General features: G+C 48.9%; 1 protein-coding gene across 10 annotated transcripts in view; it reads left to right on the top strand.

Moving 5' to 3' along the window:
- Positions 1 to 13126, top strand: part of ARID1B (AT-rich interaction domain 1B) — a 439398-nt gene that overhangs the window by 411565 nt on the left and 14707 nt on the right. For all 10 annotated transcript variants that reach the window (XM_059176677.1, XM_059176681.1, XM_059176674.1 and 7 more), the window contains 4 exons: positions 126 to 335; positions 3023 to 3227; positions 8624 to 8762; positions 8978 to 9150. In XM_059176677.1, coding sequence (XP_059032660.1) covers positions 126 to 335; positions 3023 to 3227; positions 8624 to 8762; positions 8978 to 9150 — 727 coding nt within the window. The remainder of the gene's footprint in view (positions 1 to 125; positions 336 to 3022; positions 3228 to 8623; positions 8763 to 8977; positions 9151 to 13126) is intronic.

Raw genomic sequence — 13126 nt, 5'->3', positions numbered from 1 at the left:
GTAGTTTTTAAATTTCTTCTCTTCTTGGATTTGGTAGCTCATTACTTTCTTCTCACCTTCTTCCCTTTGCCCTCTGCCTGCCCGTACTCTCCCTCCCCCCGCCAAATGTTCTTTCTGGACCCTAGAAGTCCAGCTCTTCCACCACCACTGGGGAAAAGATCACAAAGGTGTATGAGTTGGGGAATGAGCCAGAGAGAAAGCTATGGGTCGACAGATACCTCACCTTCATGGAAGAGAGAGGCTCGCCCGTCTCGAGTCTGCCCGCCGTGGGCAAGAAGCCCTTGGACCTGTTCCGGCTCTACGTCTGCGTCAAAGAGATTGGAGGTTTGGCACAGGTGAGAGCGCATGAGTGGACCCACGAGGAGACACCATTCAGAAGGTCTCCCTGCAGGGTTCTTTGTGCAGACTCAAACTTTGTTTTTTTCCTTCCATAAGGAAAAGCTAAGCCTAGGGGCTCCATGTCTGGGTGCTGCAGGGGATAACACTAGAGCTCGGGACCCTGGCCCTGCCACCAACTCGCAGGGTGACCTCGGTCCATTTCTGTGCACCTCTGTTCTCATCTGTAAAGTCAGACAGCTGGGCTAGATCTTCCTTTAGGTTCTCTGACCGCTCTAGAATTGCGTGGGCTCTGCCAAGATGCCACAGGAAATACTCCAGAAATGTTTCGCAGGTAACCAAATTAATTGTCTGGATCAGTTGTAGATGCAGTTGGCTCTCTCCCTCTGTCCAGAGCAGTAGATTAAGAAAACGACATCCTGTATCCAGCAGCACATCCCCAGTACCCGGACAGGAAGAGGGCCAGGGCTGTGCGGTGCCGACCCTGCCCTGGCCTCTCGGAGCCAGTGTTCACTTTGTCTTGTACCCTGGGGGCCCGTGCCTTCCTCACACTGGTCCTGGCGCTGCTTTCAACAAGGAGTCTAGTTCGGAACACAGTGCCCTGCAAGAGGAACAGGCAAAGGGTGTCCCCAGAGTCATGCTTACAGCGTGCTGGGCACTGTGCTGTCCCTTTGTTCTGGCTGTGGCTTTCTCTATACCCATAAAATACAGGGGGCATCAGCCCCAAGAGCGGAGAAAGCTGTAATGGTGAGGTGCAATCATGTGGCTCAGGGGCACCTAGGGTAGGTACGGCCCGCCTGCTGGCTCTGAGACGCGCACTGTTCCCATCCACCAACAGCTCTCAGCCTGCTTTTCCATTAGAAGTACTCGGGGAGCTTTAAAAACCTGCCCGTCCCTGGGCTCCTATCCAGATCAGGGAGAGGAGCAGCTGTGGGCCCCTGTGGTCTAGTATGCATTGTGGCAGCCCACGTTCCAGCCAGGTACCACGGGTCGCCGACCATCCCGGAGTGAGTCCCCTCGTGCACAGGTGTCAGCGAGGGCCCGCCCTGGTCTCAGTGCTGTGTGGCTCTAGGGGAGGCAGGAGAGGCCTTTATTCTTGGCCGTCCCTGGCGGGCCGCATCCTACCTGCGGTGTGCAGCCCAGGCAGGGCCTGATTCCAGGCTTTGCAGAAACGGATGGTAAGTCACACAGCACGGACCAAGGGCTGAGAGTTGGGTCCGTGGGGAGAGAGCTCAAGACGCACACCTCTCCCCGCACCCCGACCCCCTGGCCTTTCCCCTCTGCACCTAACCCCCTGGGCATCAAATTTTAGAATCCTCAGGACACTGGACAGTGGCCTTCACCCTCACAGAAGTACAGAGTGTGTCCAGACGCGTTCCTTGGGCCCTGCCGGCGGTGTGGGCTGCCGCGTTGGTCTGCAAGTAAGGCTCGGAGCGGCCTGGCTAACGGGCGGCTGGAGTGTGGCTGGACCCCAGAGTGGTGAGCCGCTCAGCCACATTGTGGCTCTCACCCCGTTGTGATTTCCGCCCGGGGGCCCACAGGAGATGGGTGCAGGGCCCTGCTTGTCAGGTGTCCCAGGCAACGCTCTGCCTGGCCCTTCCGAAGCCGTCCACAGGCATGCTTGGCACGGCCAGGCATTAAGTGCCCGAAGTGGAATTGGGCATTTCATGAGCTTTCTGAGGTTTGCTTATCCCGTACCATTTAGTACTAAGTAAATGGACGTAAAGAGCTTTGTGAGAAAATGTGAATCCAAAAATGAAACATTTCATTTAAAAACCACTGTCCCCTTAACCCTCACCAGGCTCCTTAGCACAAGGCGCACATACCTGAAGGCAGAAGAGGCCTGGGGATTTGCAGGTCCACATGTTGCCTTCAGCCATTCAACCACCAGTGACTCTGGCCCAAGCAGAAATCAAAAGTTAATGCCCCAAATCCTCCCGTAGCATTTCGGGCTTTCTCTCCCTTTTTTCCCTTCCCTTTGCGGCTGCCTTCTCTGCGCCCTGAGGGTACCTGGGAACCCCGTGTCACTCCCTGGGCCTGCTATGTCTGCTAGCTGGTGGCCTCGTGGAGCCACCCAGGGCTGATGGCTGGTGTGGGCTGCCCCCAGTGTCACCTCTGCCCAGCGCCCTAGGAGAGCTCCTGGGGAGAGGAGGGACACGGGCTGGAATTACAGGCTCGTCTTTCCGGGAGCCTGTGGCTGTTGGAAGGAAGCACTGTTTTTCATATCAAGGCTCAAACACTTAAATTGCAAAATAGTTATGTTATTGATTTTTAAAATTCATTTTCAGATGGCTTTTTTCCTTTTTTTTTTTTTTTTTTTTTTTAGATGAGAGGTGGGAAGGGGATAGGGATGGTGTACACTTGCTCAGAGAACATCGCTGGCTCGGAGCCGCAGCGGCCTGGAAGAGTGTGAGGCATTAGAAGGTGCATGAGGCAGAAGAATCTCGACGAGCGATGCTTTTTATGTAGCTATCAGCAGGTCCCTTAATGGTTTTATAACTGTAAACGCTGTCTGTGCACTACTGAGTGGGAGTAATGAGCGTTAGTTAAGAGAGGCAAATGAAAAAAAAAAAAGTAAACCAAGACATTAAGTGCTTTTTTTTGTCTCCTGGCATTAAACAAGCCACTTTGCTGCAAACCAGTGATCCTGCCTTTTTTTTTTTTTTTTTTTTTTTTTTTTTGCTAGGTTAATAAAAACAAGAAGTGGCGTGAGCTGGCAACCAACCTAAATGTTGGCACTTCAAGCAGCGCGGCAAGCTCCCTGAAAAAGCAGTATATTCAGTACCTGTTTGCCTTTGAGTGCAAGATAGAGCGTGGGGAGGAGCCCCCGCCGGAAGTCTTCAGCACGACCGACACCAAGAAGCAGCCCAAGCTCCAGCCGCCCTCTCCTGGTAAGTGGGAGTACTGCAGCTGTCGCGGGGGAGGTCGCTGCTAGGAAAGCAAACCGAACGTGGGGTCTTTGAGGACAAGGGGTTTTGTAACTGAACCGCTTGACGGTGCTTAAGGGAAAAGAAAAGGATGTGGCTGTTGGGGCCGATATTGCAAAGGCACCATTCTTCTGCTTTACCTTCTTAGTCTAAGGAAACGGGAATTCCGAGCTCTCTGCCTCTAGTCCTTCTACAGGTATTTAAAAATACTCCTGCTAACTTCCCAGTAACCTGTGCAAATACTTCTGCACTCCCAGAAGACGCCACCCTACTACTGCTGCTGTTGGGGACACTCCAAGCTGGGTGTCCGCAAAATGAAATCTAGACTCGGTTTTCAACGTCCCCTGCCCAGCAAGCCCTCCCTTGCAGGCAATCCAGCAAACCTGGCATAGGAAAGGTCCACGCAGCCCTGTTTCTGAGTCCCAGCAGTCAGTTAGCTCCGACCTAGAGGTCAGGAGTCTTAGGAATCCTACCTAGGAATAAGGCGATTTGCCTACATTCTCCCCAGCGAAACCAGAATAATGAGACCCGCCTTCTCTCCGGCCGCTCCACTCAGCTGCTGGAGACCCTGCCGTCCTATCAGCTCACCCGCTCTTCTTTGCTCTACCTGCCTTCCAGATTCCTGAATCATTATATTCTGATACACACAGTATCCTCAGGAAGAAAATTGCATCATCCCCAATCCTGGGGATGGTGACCTCACTCAAGTTAAATCAGCTATGTCCTCGCCTGGCCACATCCAAGCCCCTTCATGGTCAGCACTTAGCCACACTGTCCTATGTACAAGACAGGCCCGACCGTTCCTGCCACCTCCCATCACGTGAACAGGACTGTTCTGGGACCAAATGCCAGCATTTCGTAAGCACTTCACGTGCCAGGCCCCTTTCTAAGTGCTCTATCATTTAATCTTTACATCACTGCTGCGATGCACATACTGCATCACAATCACAAAGTCTGTGAGAAAACTAGCACATAAGATCTCAGAAACTGGCCCCAAATCTCTTAGCTGGTGGGTGGCATCCAGCTCGTGCTATAGGCCTGGACCTACTGTACTGAAATGGCATTGTAACAGGGAAGCCTTCTACGCAGAGAAGAAGGTGTCTGTGAGCCAAAGAAAGAAGCCGTCTTCCCCCTTGTTTCCTCCAGCTGCTTTCTGGATGGCAGTGCGAGTGCCTGCGGGTCCCGACCAAGAGATCTCACATAAATACTTCCTAGGGCCAAGATGCACTAGCAGGGAATGTACCAAGGTATATATTTAGACCTGACAGCTCTAAACACAATTAGAAATCCTCTCTCACCCCACCCTTAAGGATCCGAAGCCTTTGCCGTTACCGTATACCTTAAAAACTGTGAAATCTAATTTTAAAAGTCTCACAACATTACATTCAGTTCACAGAGTCAAACAAGCCGCCTGTGAACAGCCCTGAAACTATTTTTCCGAAATAAAAACTCAGTGGGGTGTAGGGACCAAAGTGGCGATGTCTGCGAAGATGTAAAGGTATATTTTATTTGCCGGGAAAAACTCACGTCGCTGAATGGGCTGCACTTCCGCACGGAGAATAGCTCTCCCAGTGAGCACCAGCTTCAGTACAAGAAATCCCGCTGAGCCATAGACCCTTCAGAAAGTGTAGGGCCTGTTCTCTCAACAGTCAGCTCTTGCCTTTTTCCCTTTTTTTAAACTGCCGTCTTTATGGCAACATTACCGTTTTAACTGCACAAAGGACCCTGGATTGCCAATGTACTTCTGACAATACATTCTTCTCAGTGGTCCGCACGGTCCCAAGTCTTGGGAAGAGGGGTTGGGGGAGGAGGGCTTCCTGGGCCTAGCTGGATAGAAGGACATGCAGACTGGTCGGTAGGGTAGCGAGAAACAGCAGCCCCATAACCAAAAGCCAGGTTTTCCCTGGCACCCGTCAGTCAGTGGCCTCTCTGAGTCCAGAACTAGCATTAAGGAAAACAAAATCTATTTATTGTCAAAGGAGGAAAAAAAAAATTATTCCAAACTATGTGCCATGTCAGGACCTCATATACTGCAAAATTTTTAAAAAACTAATTTTCAGCCAAACTCTGTGTTCTTAGAAGTCAGTTTTCACCATTGGAAGGCAACTGTGGTGCATTTCTTCCCATCCAGGCAAACTAATCGAAACGATTCCTAAGAAACGTGCTAGATGGCTTTTTAAACAGCCACTCTGAAGCACCCTAAATCTGAGATCCCTTGGCCATATAAGCATCATGACTCGTCCTCCTGTATTTGGTTTTGATTTGGTGTGGCTAGTGTGGGCTAAAGGTCATTTCTGCCAGTCTCTGGGGGGTAGAACCCCTGAGTCCTTGGGGGCACCACGATCTTCACTGGTCACCAGCTTTCCCACCCCAGAGCTCAGTGTTACGGTCTTCCAGTGACTCAAAAAAGTCCCTGTATGGGGACGCCTGGGTGGCTCAGTTGGTTAAGCAGCTGCCTTCGGCTCAGGTCATGATCCCAGCGTCCTGGGATCGAGTCCCACATCGGGCTCCTTGCTCCGCAGGGAGTCTGCTTCTCCCTCTGACTCTTCCTTCGACTCTGTCTGCCTGTGCTCGCTCTCACTCACTCTCTCTCTGATAAATAAATAAAATCTTTAAAAAAAAAAAAAAAAGTCCCTGTATGGAACTGGGCAAGGCCTGGGGTACGGCTGCATCTCTGAGAGCAATGGGGAATCTTGTTACTATAAGTCTGTACATAAAGTTTTGGGGTTCTCATGGTCAGCCGCAGGACTCGTCTCCACAAGCGGCCAGGCCGCCTGGAAGGCGGTTGGGGGTGGGCCAGGTTAGGGATGGGGGCGGGGTGGGGGGGGACAAGGTAGCTCCACATTCAATTAGTAAGTCTGTAACCAAAAACCCATCCATCTTTGCTGGCAGGTGGCTGACTGCATTTCTATTATTAGCTGACAGGTGATGTCACAAAACCTGTCATGGAGCCAACTAGGGAATCCTCAGTGGAAGATAAATGAGAAAGGGTTCAGGTTATAAACAAAGGTGCCCTCTGGGTGACCTCTAGTCACGGCAGACCTGGGACATACCAGCTCTCCTTCCTTCTCCCGGCCTCCTTCCCGCAACCCCAGCCAGAACTAGGGCACCAGGTTCGTGCTGTGTAAATTATCTTCCCAGCTAGGAGTCTGGCTGTACAGTCTGAAGTGTGGGAATGTACTTAACCTTCAGTAACCTTTCCATTGTTTACTTTCGAGTATACATTTGTAGCTTCTTGGCAAAAGGTAGGGAGAGCCTGCAGTGTGTGCCGGCCTCATCTACTAAAGGAGCTTCAAGAGGGGGCGTTCGGTTTTTTTCCCCCTTGAAGGGAAAGGAAAAAACACTAGCAGAGGGGACCAGTTTTTGGTTTGGGGGGGTTATTTTTTTTGTTTTTATGTTTTTTTTTTTTTTTTATTTTAGCTGTAAGTGTGAATACTTACAAATAAGGGTCATTCTGAAATCCCAGCCTGTGAACCATGTTTCCAGGGAAGCCGTGCCATCCACTGTGCGGAGTCTGGTCTGAGATTCAGGAAGCACGTTATTTCTCCTGCCCGCTCAAGAGGGGCAGTCCCATCTGTAGGATTATCCTTCTGTATTTATAGAAGACTCCACTTTTTTCTTTGATTACAGTCTACTTATTTAATTCAGGCTTTCACCAAAATCTGATTTATAAGCATGCATTACTAAGCTTTTTTTTTTGCAATAGCTACTTGAAAAAGATCTGTTTTTCAAGTAAGTCTTCCTGGCATCTCTGACAGCCTCCCTGAGTTACTCTGGTCCCAGGCACTCCGGAGACACCATATACAGCCCTGGTGGCCAGTGCTCAGGATTCATTCCCAAGCAGGCCGGGGGGGCGACCTGATCTCCCCAGAGACCTCCTATTCCGCTGAGGCTATCAGAGTTACGAGTGCTGGACTCGTTTCCATCTGGGGCTCCTATCCAGCGTGCTCTGTAATCTCCAGTGATTTGTTGAACCCCATCTCCTCGACAGTTAGATGTGGCGATGGTAACTGTAATGAGTCTTGGACACCTCCTAAGATGGGGGCTCCATGATAATAACATATACAGTATCGTAAGTGACGATAAGTCACTTAAAAGCAGCTGGTAGTTCCGCCATTTGTAACACTTCTGAAAGCATTTATTATAAACTGCATGAGGGCAGGAATTATTGTCTTTTTTGTCAGTTTGGGACACTGCTGGTGCATGCGGAAGTAGAAAAAAACAATACAGTAAGCAGTATAGCAAGCATATTATTTATTCAATAAGTATTTGTTTAACAGATGAAGGCAAGCTCTGTTGGGCACCTAACATGCAAAGGTTGCTGATAAAGCAGAAACCCTTAAAATACTGCCTTTTCCAATGAGATGAGTTTAAGTTTTGAGAAGATCTGCTCAATTCTGAGCTCTGTTATTATAATGTAATTGTAGTTAAAGCCAAATCTCAGGTCTCTGATAATGACATTAAAGAACTCCAAAGAGCATGACTTTGGTTTTGTAATAACAAATCTGATTCCGTAGCTCTAAAAATGACTTTATTAATGACATAGCATAGACACATCCAGACATTGGGGAGGCATTGAAGTGACATAAGGCTCATTACTAATTTGTATCATTGCGTTTCAACTTAAACACTTCTCATTGCCTAAGATCTGGTACTAATTTTTCTAATTTTTTTTCCTAAAATAGCACAGTAGTCCCTCAAATCAGTATACCAAATTTTTCATCCCATTTTTTTCCTTACTCCCAGACATTTAGATTATCTCCATTATAAACAACACTGAAATAAACATTTTTCTGCCTAAAGGCTTCTCTTATTTTTTTTTTTTTAAGATTTTTTTTTATTTATTTATTTGAGAAAGAGGCAGTGGGAGAGAGCACGAGCGAGGAGAAGGTCAGAGGGAGAAGCAGACTCCCCATGGAGGTGGGAGCCCGATGCGGGACTCGATCCCAGAACTCCGGTATCATGACCTGAGCCGAAAGCAGTCGTCCAACCAACTGAGCCACCCAGGCGTCCCTAAAGGCTTCTTTTAGATTAGATTATTTTCTTGAGATAAATACCCCAGAAAAGCAATTACCCAGTCAAGAGGTATAAATATGTCTTATGGCTCATAAATGAAGTATGTTTCCAAATAGATTACTAAAAAAACAAACAAACAAAGAAACTTTTACTAATTTTCACTATAAATAATATAAGAGCAACTGATTTTACTGTATGGTTACCAGTAATGGATGTTGTTACTATTTCTGATAAGTTGCTATTGTGTTGTCTTTCCCCCCCTTTTTTTTAATAAGTAGGAAGGATGAGCTTACTTGATAACCTCTCGTTTTTTCCTTCTTTTCTCTTGGTGCTACTACTGTCAGCTAACTCAGGATCCTTGCAAGGTCCACAGACCCCCCAATCCACTGGCAGTAACTCGATGGCAGAAGTTCCAGGTGACCTGAAGCCCCCGACCCCAGCCTCCACCCCTCATGGACAGATGACCCCGATGCAAGGTGGAAGGTATGCAGAAGCGTCTCCGTGAGCCCCAAGACCGCGGATTTTTGGAGAAGACGTGGTGGTCTCTTGCAAGTTTTGTAACGTTGATTCCTACGGGTTTTAGTCATGTCATGATTTTTGGATGGTTTTTACATTAATTTTCAAGTTAAGCTTTTTCCCGAACAAGCGTCCGCTGGCAGCTCCTGCTGCTTCTGAAGCTTCCCTTCTCCTGTCTTCAGAAGCAGCACGGTCAGTGTGCACGACCCGTTCTCTGACGCCAGCGACTCGTCGTTCCCGAAGCGGAACTCCATGACTCCGAGCGCCCCCTACCAGCAGGGCTTGAGCATGCCGGACGTGATGGGAAGGATGCCCTACGAACCCAACAAGGACCCCTTCGGTGGAATGAGAAAAGGTGAGTGCAGGGGGACCGAGCCTGGTCTTCTCTCGGCCGTCGCACGGCCAGTTCACTTACCTGTTCGAGACTAGCGGAGTCCCCGCTCCTCGGCCTCCTAGATTTCTGGCCTCGGGGAAGCCTCCGTTTCCTCCTCTAGAAACTGGGACCTGTCTACACGCTGTGATGGAGGTTGGTTGAGTGGGTCCTTGGAGGATGACACACGTGGTGCGCAAGCGCGCTCGTGGCGCCCCCTGGCGGCGCGGGTCGTAGCCTACAGCGCGGGCTCCCGAGAGCTGGGCAGCGTGGTGTGCTGCCAAATCAGTCAAACCACAGATCTGTAATGAAGTATGGCGGTTGATGCGAGAAGGGACCCCGACACAAAAGTGCAGGGCTATGGGGTGGGGGTGGGGGTGGGGGGGGACATCCCATGAGAAAGGGTGGGTGGGGGGCTTTGAGGAGGTGTCGGTTATCCGTGGCCACCTGAGGAGTGAGGGGTCAGTCAGAGAGGCGCAGGGAGTTGGGGGTGGCTCGGCAGGAGCGAGCTTGGCATGTTTGAGGAGGTGGAAGGCATCTGGGGCGTAGTGAGCTGGGCCTGGGGGACGGTTGGTGGGGGGGGGTGTGCAGCCCGAGCGCATCGGGACCACTGGGACCAGAACATTTCAGCCTTCATGGGCGTGTGGATGAGTTTGGACTTTAACCCTAGCTGAGAGATGCTCTGCAGGAAGTAACACAGCTAGGTGTTTGTTAAAAAATAACCAGCAGGGCGTCTGGGTGGCTCAGTGGGTTAAGCGCCTGCTTTCCGAGCAGGTCATGATCTCAGGGTCCTGGGATCGAGCCCCGCATTGGGCTCTCTGCTCAGTGGGGAGCCTGCTTCTCCTTCTACCTCCCCCCACCCAGTCATGCTCTCTCTAGCTCTCTCTCTCTCAAATAAATAAATAAAATGGTATAAATAAGTGAAGAATGTGTTGGAGGGACCCTGTGAGGGGCCCCGGGGAGAGATGATGGGGTGGAGTCAGATCCCAGCAGCGAAAGAGAGAAGTGGACATACTCGCTGTGTGTTCTAGATGGTGAAGGAACAGGCCCCGCTGGCTGGCCTGAACGTGGAGGTCCCAGGGGATGAGCCAAGTGATACCAACTGGGAGGGTGAGGACGTTACCACCTAGGAGATGCACAGCTGGGAAGCAGAGACTCACTGTTCACACCTGTGCTGGGGACAGGAGGGACAAGAGGGAGAGAGGGAAGGCCCAAGGTGACTCTGGGCTGCACTGAGGTGGTAGGTGGTGGAGGGTGTCAGTCCACAGCTGGGCAGAGCATTAGGATTAGGAATCATTTTAAAGAACTAAGCAGAGAAGTGGGACGGAGCACTGTGGCTTGGATGGGACCGCAGAGAATGTGCGAGAGCTCCGACCGACGTCAGCCAACACCCAGCGGGGTGTTTCCCGTTACACTGCTCAGTCCCAGGTCTTCACTGGGCACCGAAATGTAGCATCTAAGCCTCTAAGCCTCGGCCCTTTGAGTGCCTCCCCAGCCGTGTGCACTCCAAGTGCGGGTTGGCACTCTTCCAAGTGCAGCTGGGCTGTGAAATTGAGGCATGATGTGAATATCATTGAAAAAAAATACAGAAAAGTAGTGAATACAATTTTTACAGAAGTACTTCTTCAGGGATTCCTTATACGATGGTACTTTCGTTCGATTTAGATGTTTGGGGTGTGCGAATTTCTTGATATCTTGTCTTAAGTAGAGAGAAACACAAAGCCAGGATTTTCCCAGAAGTCTTATGACCAGTGAAAAATAAAAAATGAACAATTTCAAAATTTTAAATATTAGGTGTGTGTCATTTAATAAATAATTTTACATTTAATATCTATTTCTTATGTGCCATTTCAGGTATCTGTTATGCTGAGTAAGATAATCTATAATTTTTCCTTTCAAAAAGCTTCAGAGCTGGCCTGTTCGAAGTAAATATCCTGCAGAAAACGCAGTACATCCATAAGCTTGGAAATTCACAAGCCTTGTAAATGTTGGAGGTAGCTGTTTTTCTTGGTATGAGAGACTAGAAAGAACATTTTGTTAGTGCCAATGGTGGTTGTGTCACCTTTTTAGACTCTGAAAATATGACAGTAACATGGGAAAAATAATCAGTAGTGTTTGGAACCTAGCCTCAAGAGTTAGGCGATATCCTGTCCAGTCTCCTGCCTATATGCTAGATTGGATAGAGGGAGTTGCTTTGCTTTTTTTCTGCGTGTCTATGGTCTTTCTTATTATGAAAATAATTGGGAGTGGGGGCATGATTATGGATCACATATTAGGCGCTAGCTAGCTGTATAATGCGTTTGCATCAACCGTGTAAACGATACAGTGGCTCAGAGGGGGGCCCTTCTCACATGTCCCCAGGATGCTTCAGCTCACCTGCTACCTCACAGTGCTGCTATGTTTAGCACCAAATTAAAGCAGAAAAACAGAAAACCCACAAGACACAGATTTTCGTGTAGCCCTGTCCCTGTTATAATAAAGTTTTACATTCCTCAGTTCATGTTATTCTGTCCGTGAACTTGGTGGTGCTCTGGTTTTTCATGTAATGACCAGCATTGGGGGAAACCATGTTCTCTGTTGCTGTTGCTGCCACTGGGCTGCAGTGCAGTGACACGGCCAGTGGCAAAGCCTGTCTGAGCCTCGGTGCCCAGAGCAGCTTCAGCCCACCTGCCCACCTGCCCCCCTGCCCCACCAACTTCCTGAATTCATTACCAACCAAAGGATCGGCTACTGGCTTTCAAGTGAACAGTGAATATTTATATATTGTGTATCTAAACAGTGTATTTTAAATACTCGTTAATATCTTTACACATAATCCTACTTCTATTTTGAGAAGGAGAGAAAGGGCAGCCAGAGACTTGGAGAGAGGGAAAGAGAGAATCCCGAGCAGGCTCCACACCCAGCACAGAACCCAACTTGGGACTCGATCTCACAACCCTGAGATCATGACCCAAGCCGAAACCAGGAGTCGGATGCTTAACCAACTGAGCCACCCAGGCACCCCACCTACTTTTTCTCATTCTTTTTCTTTTTTAAAAAATTTTAATTAAAGATTTTATTTATTTATTTGAGACAGAGATAGCCCAAGCAGTGGGGAGGGGCAAAGGGAGAAGCAGACCCCCCCTAGAGTGGAAAGCCAAAGGCAGGATTCAATCATGACCTGAGCAAAAGTCAGATGCTTAACCTGCTGAGCCACCCAGGTGCCCCTACTTGTCCTTTTCAGTGCTCTAATACTGAAGGGGTTGTTTCATAGTATTTTGCTGTTATAAAAAATGATGCAGTGATTATGGAGTGAAGCAGCTATTTTTTTCACACCTGCTTGTGTTTCTATGAAATAGATTCCTAGAATAACTGAGTCATGGGATATGAACTTCTACCTTACTGAGTATCTTCTACTACATTACAAAGTACCACCCAAAGTGGTTTTTCCACTTTGCCGGCACCCCATAGGTCAACGCTGGTCACATGACGATGCTCAAACTCATTGTGGGAGGAGACTTCAAAGGCTATAAATACCCTTGGGGGGGGTCACCAAAATAATAGCCCTCACATAACAGATATTGACAAAAGTTAGACCAAGTTAATACTCTTCATATGAGCATGTCACAGTGTGTGGACCCTCCTCCCCTACCAGCAATGACTAGTATCGGTCCTCTTCATACTTAATTCAAAGAGGGGAAGTCTCATAATTGTTTTAACTTGGATTTCTTTCCCTTTTTTTTAAGTTTTTATTTATTTAATTGACAGAGACAGTGAGGAGAGGGTATTCAAGCAGGGGGAGTGGGAGAGGGAGAAGCAGGCTTCCTGCCGAGCAGGTTGCCTAATGCGGGGCTTGATCAGAGAACCCTGGGACCATGACCTGAGCCGAAGGCAGACGCGTAACGACTGAGCCACCCAGGCGCCCCCTTGGATTCTTTAATTATTGGTGAAGTCACACTTCTTTTCATATATTGATTAGCTA

The sequence above is a fragment of the Mustela lutreola genome, chromosome 6 (genome assembly GCF_030435805.1).
Source record: "Mustela lutreola isolate mMusLut2 chromosome 6, mMusLut2.pri, whole genome shotgun sequence".
Lineage (NCBI taxonomy): Eukaryota > Metazoa > Chordata > Mammalia > Carnivora > Mustelidae > Mustela > Mustela lutreola.
Note: the sequence above shows the minus strand (reverse complement) of the source record. Positions and strands in the feature narration are given on the sequence as shown.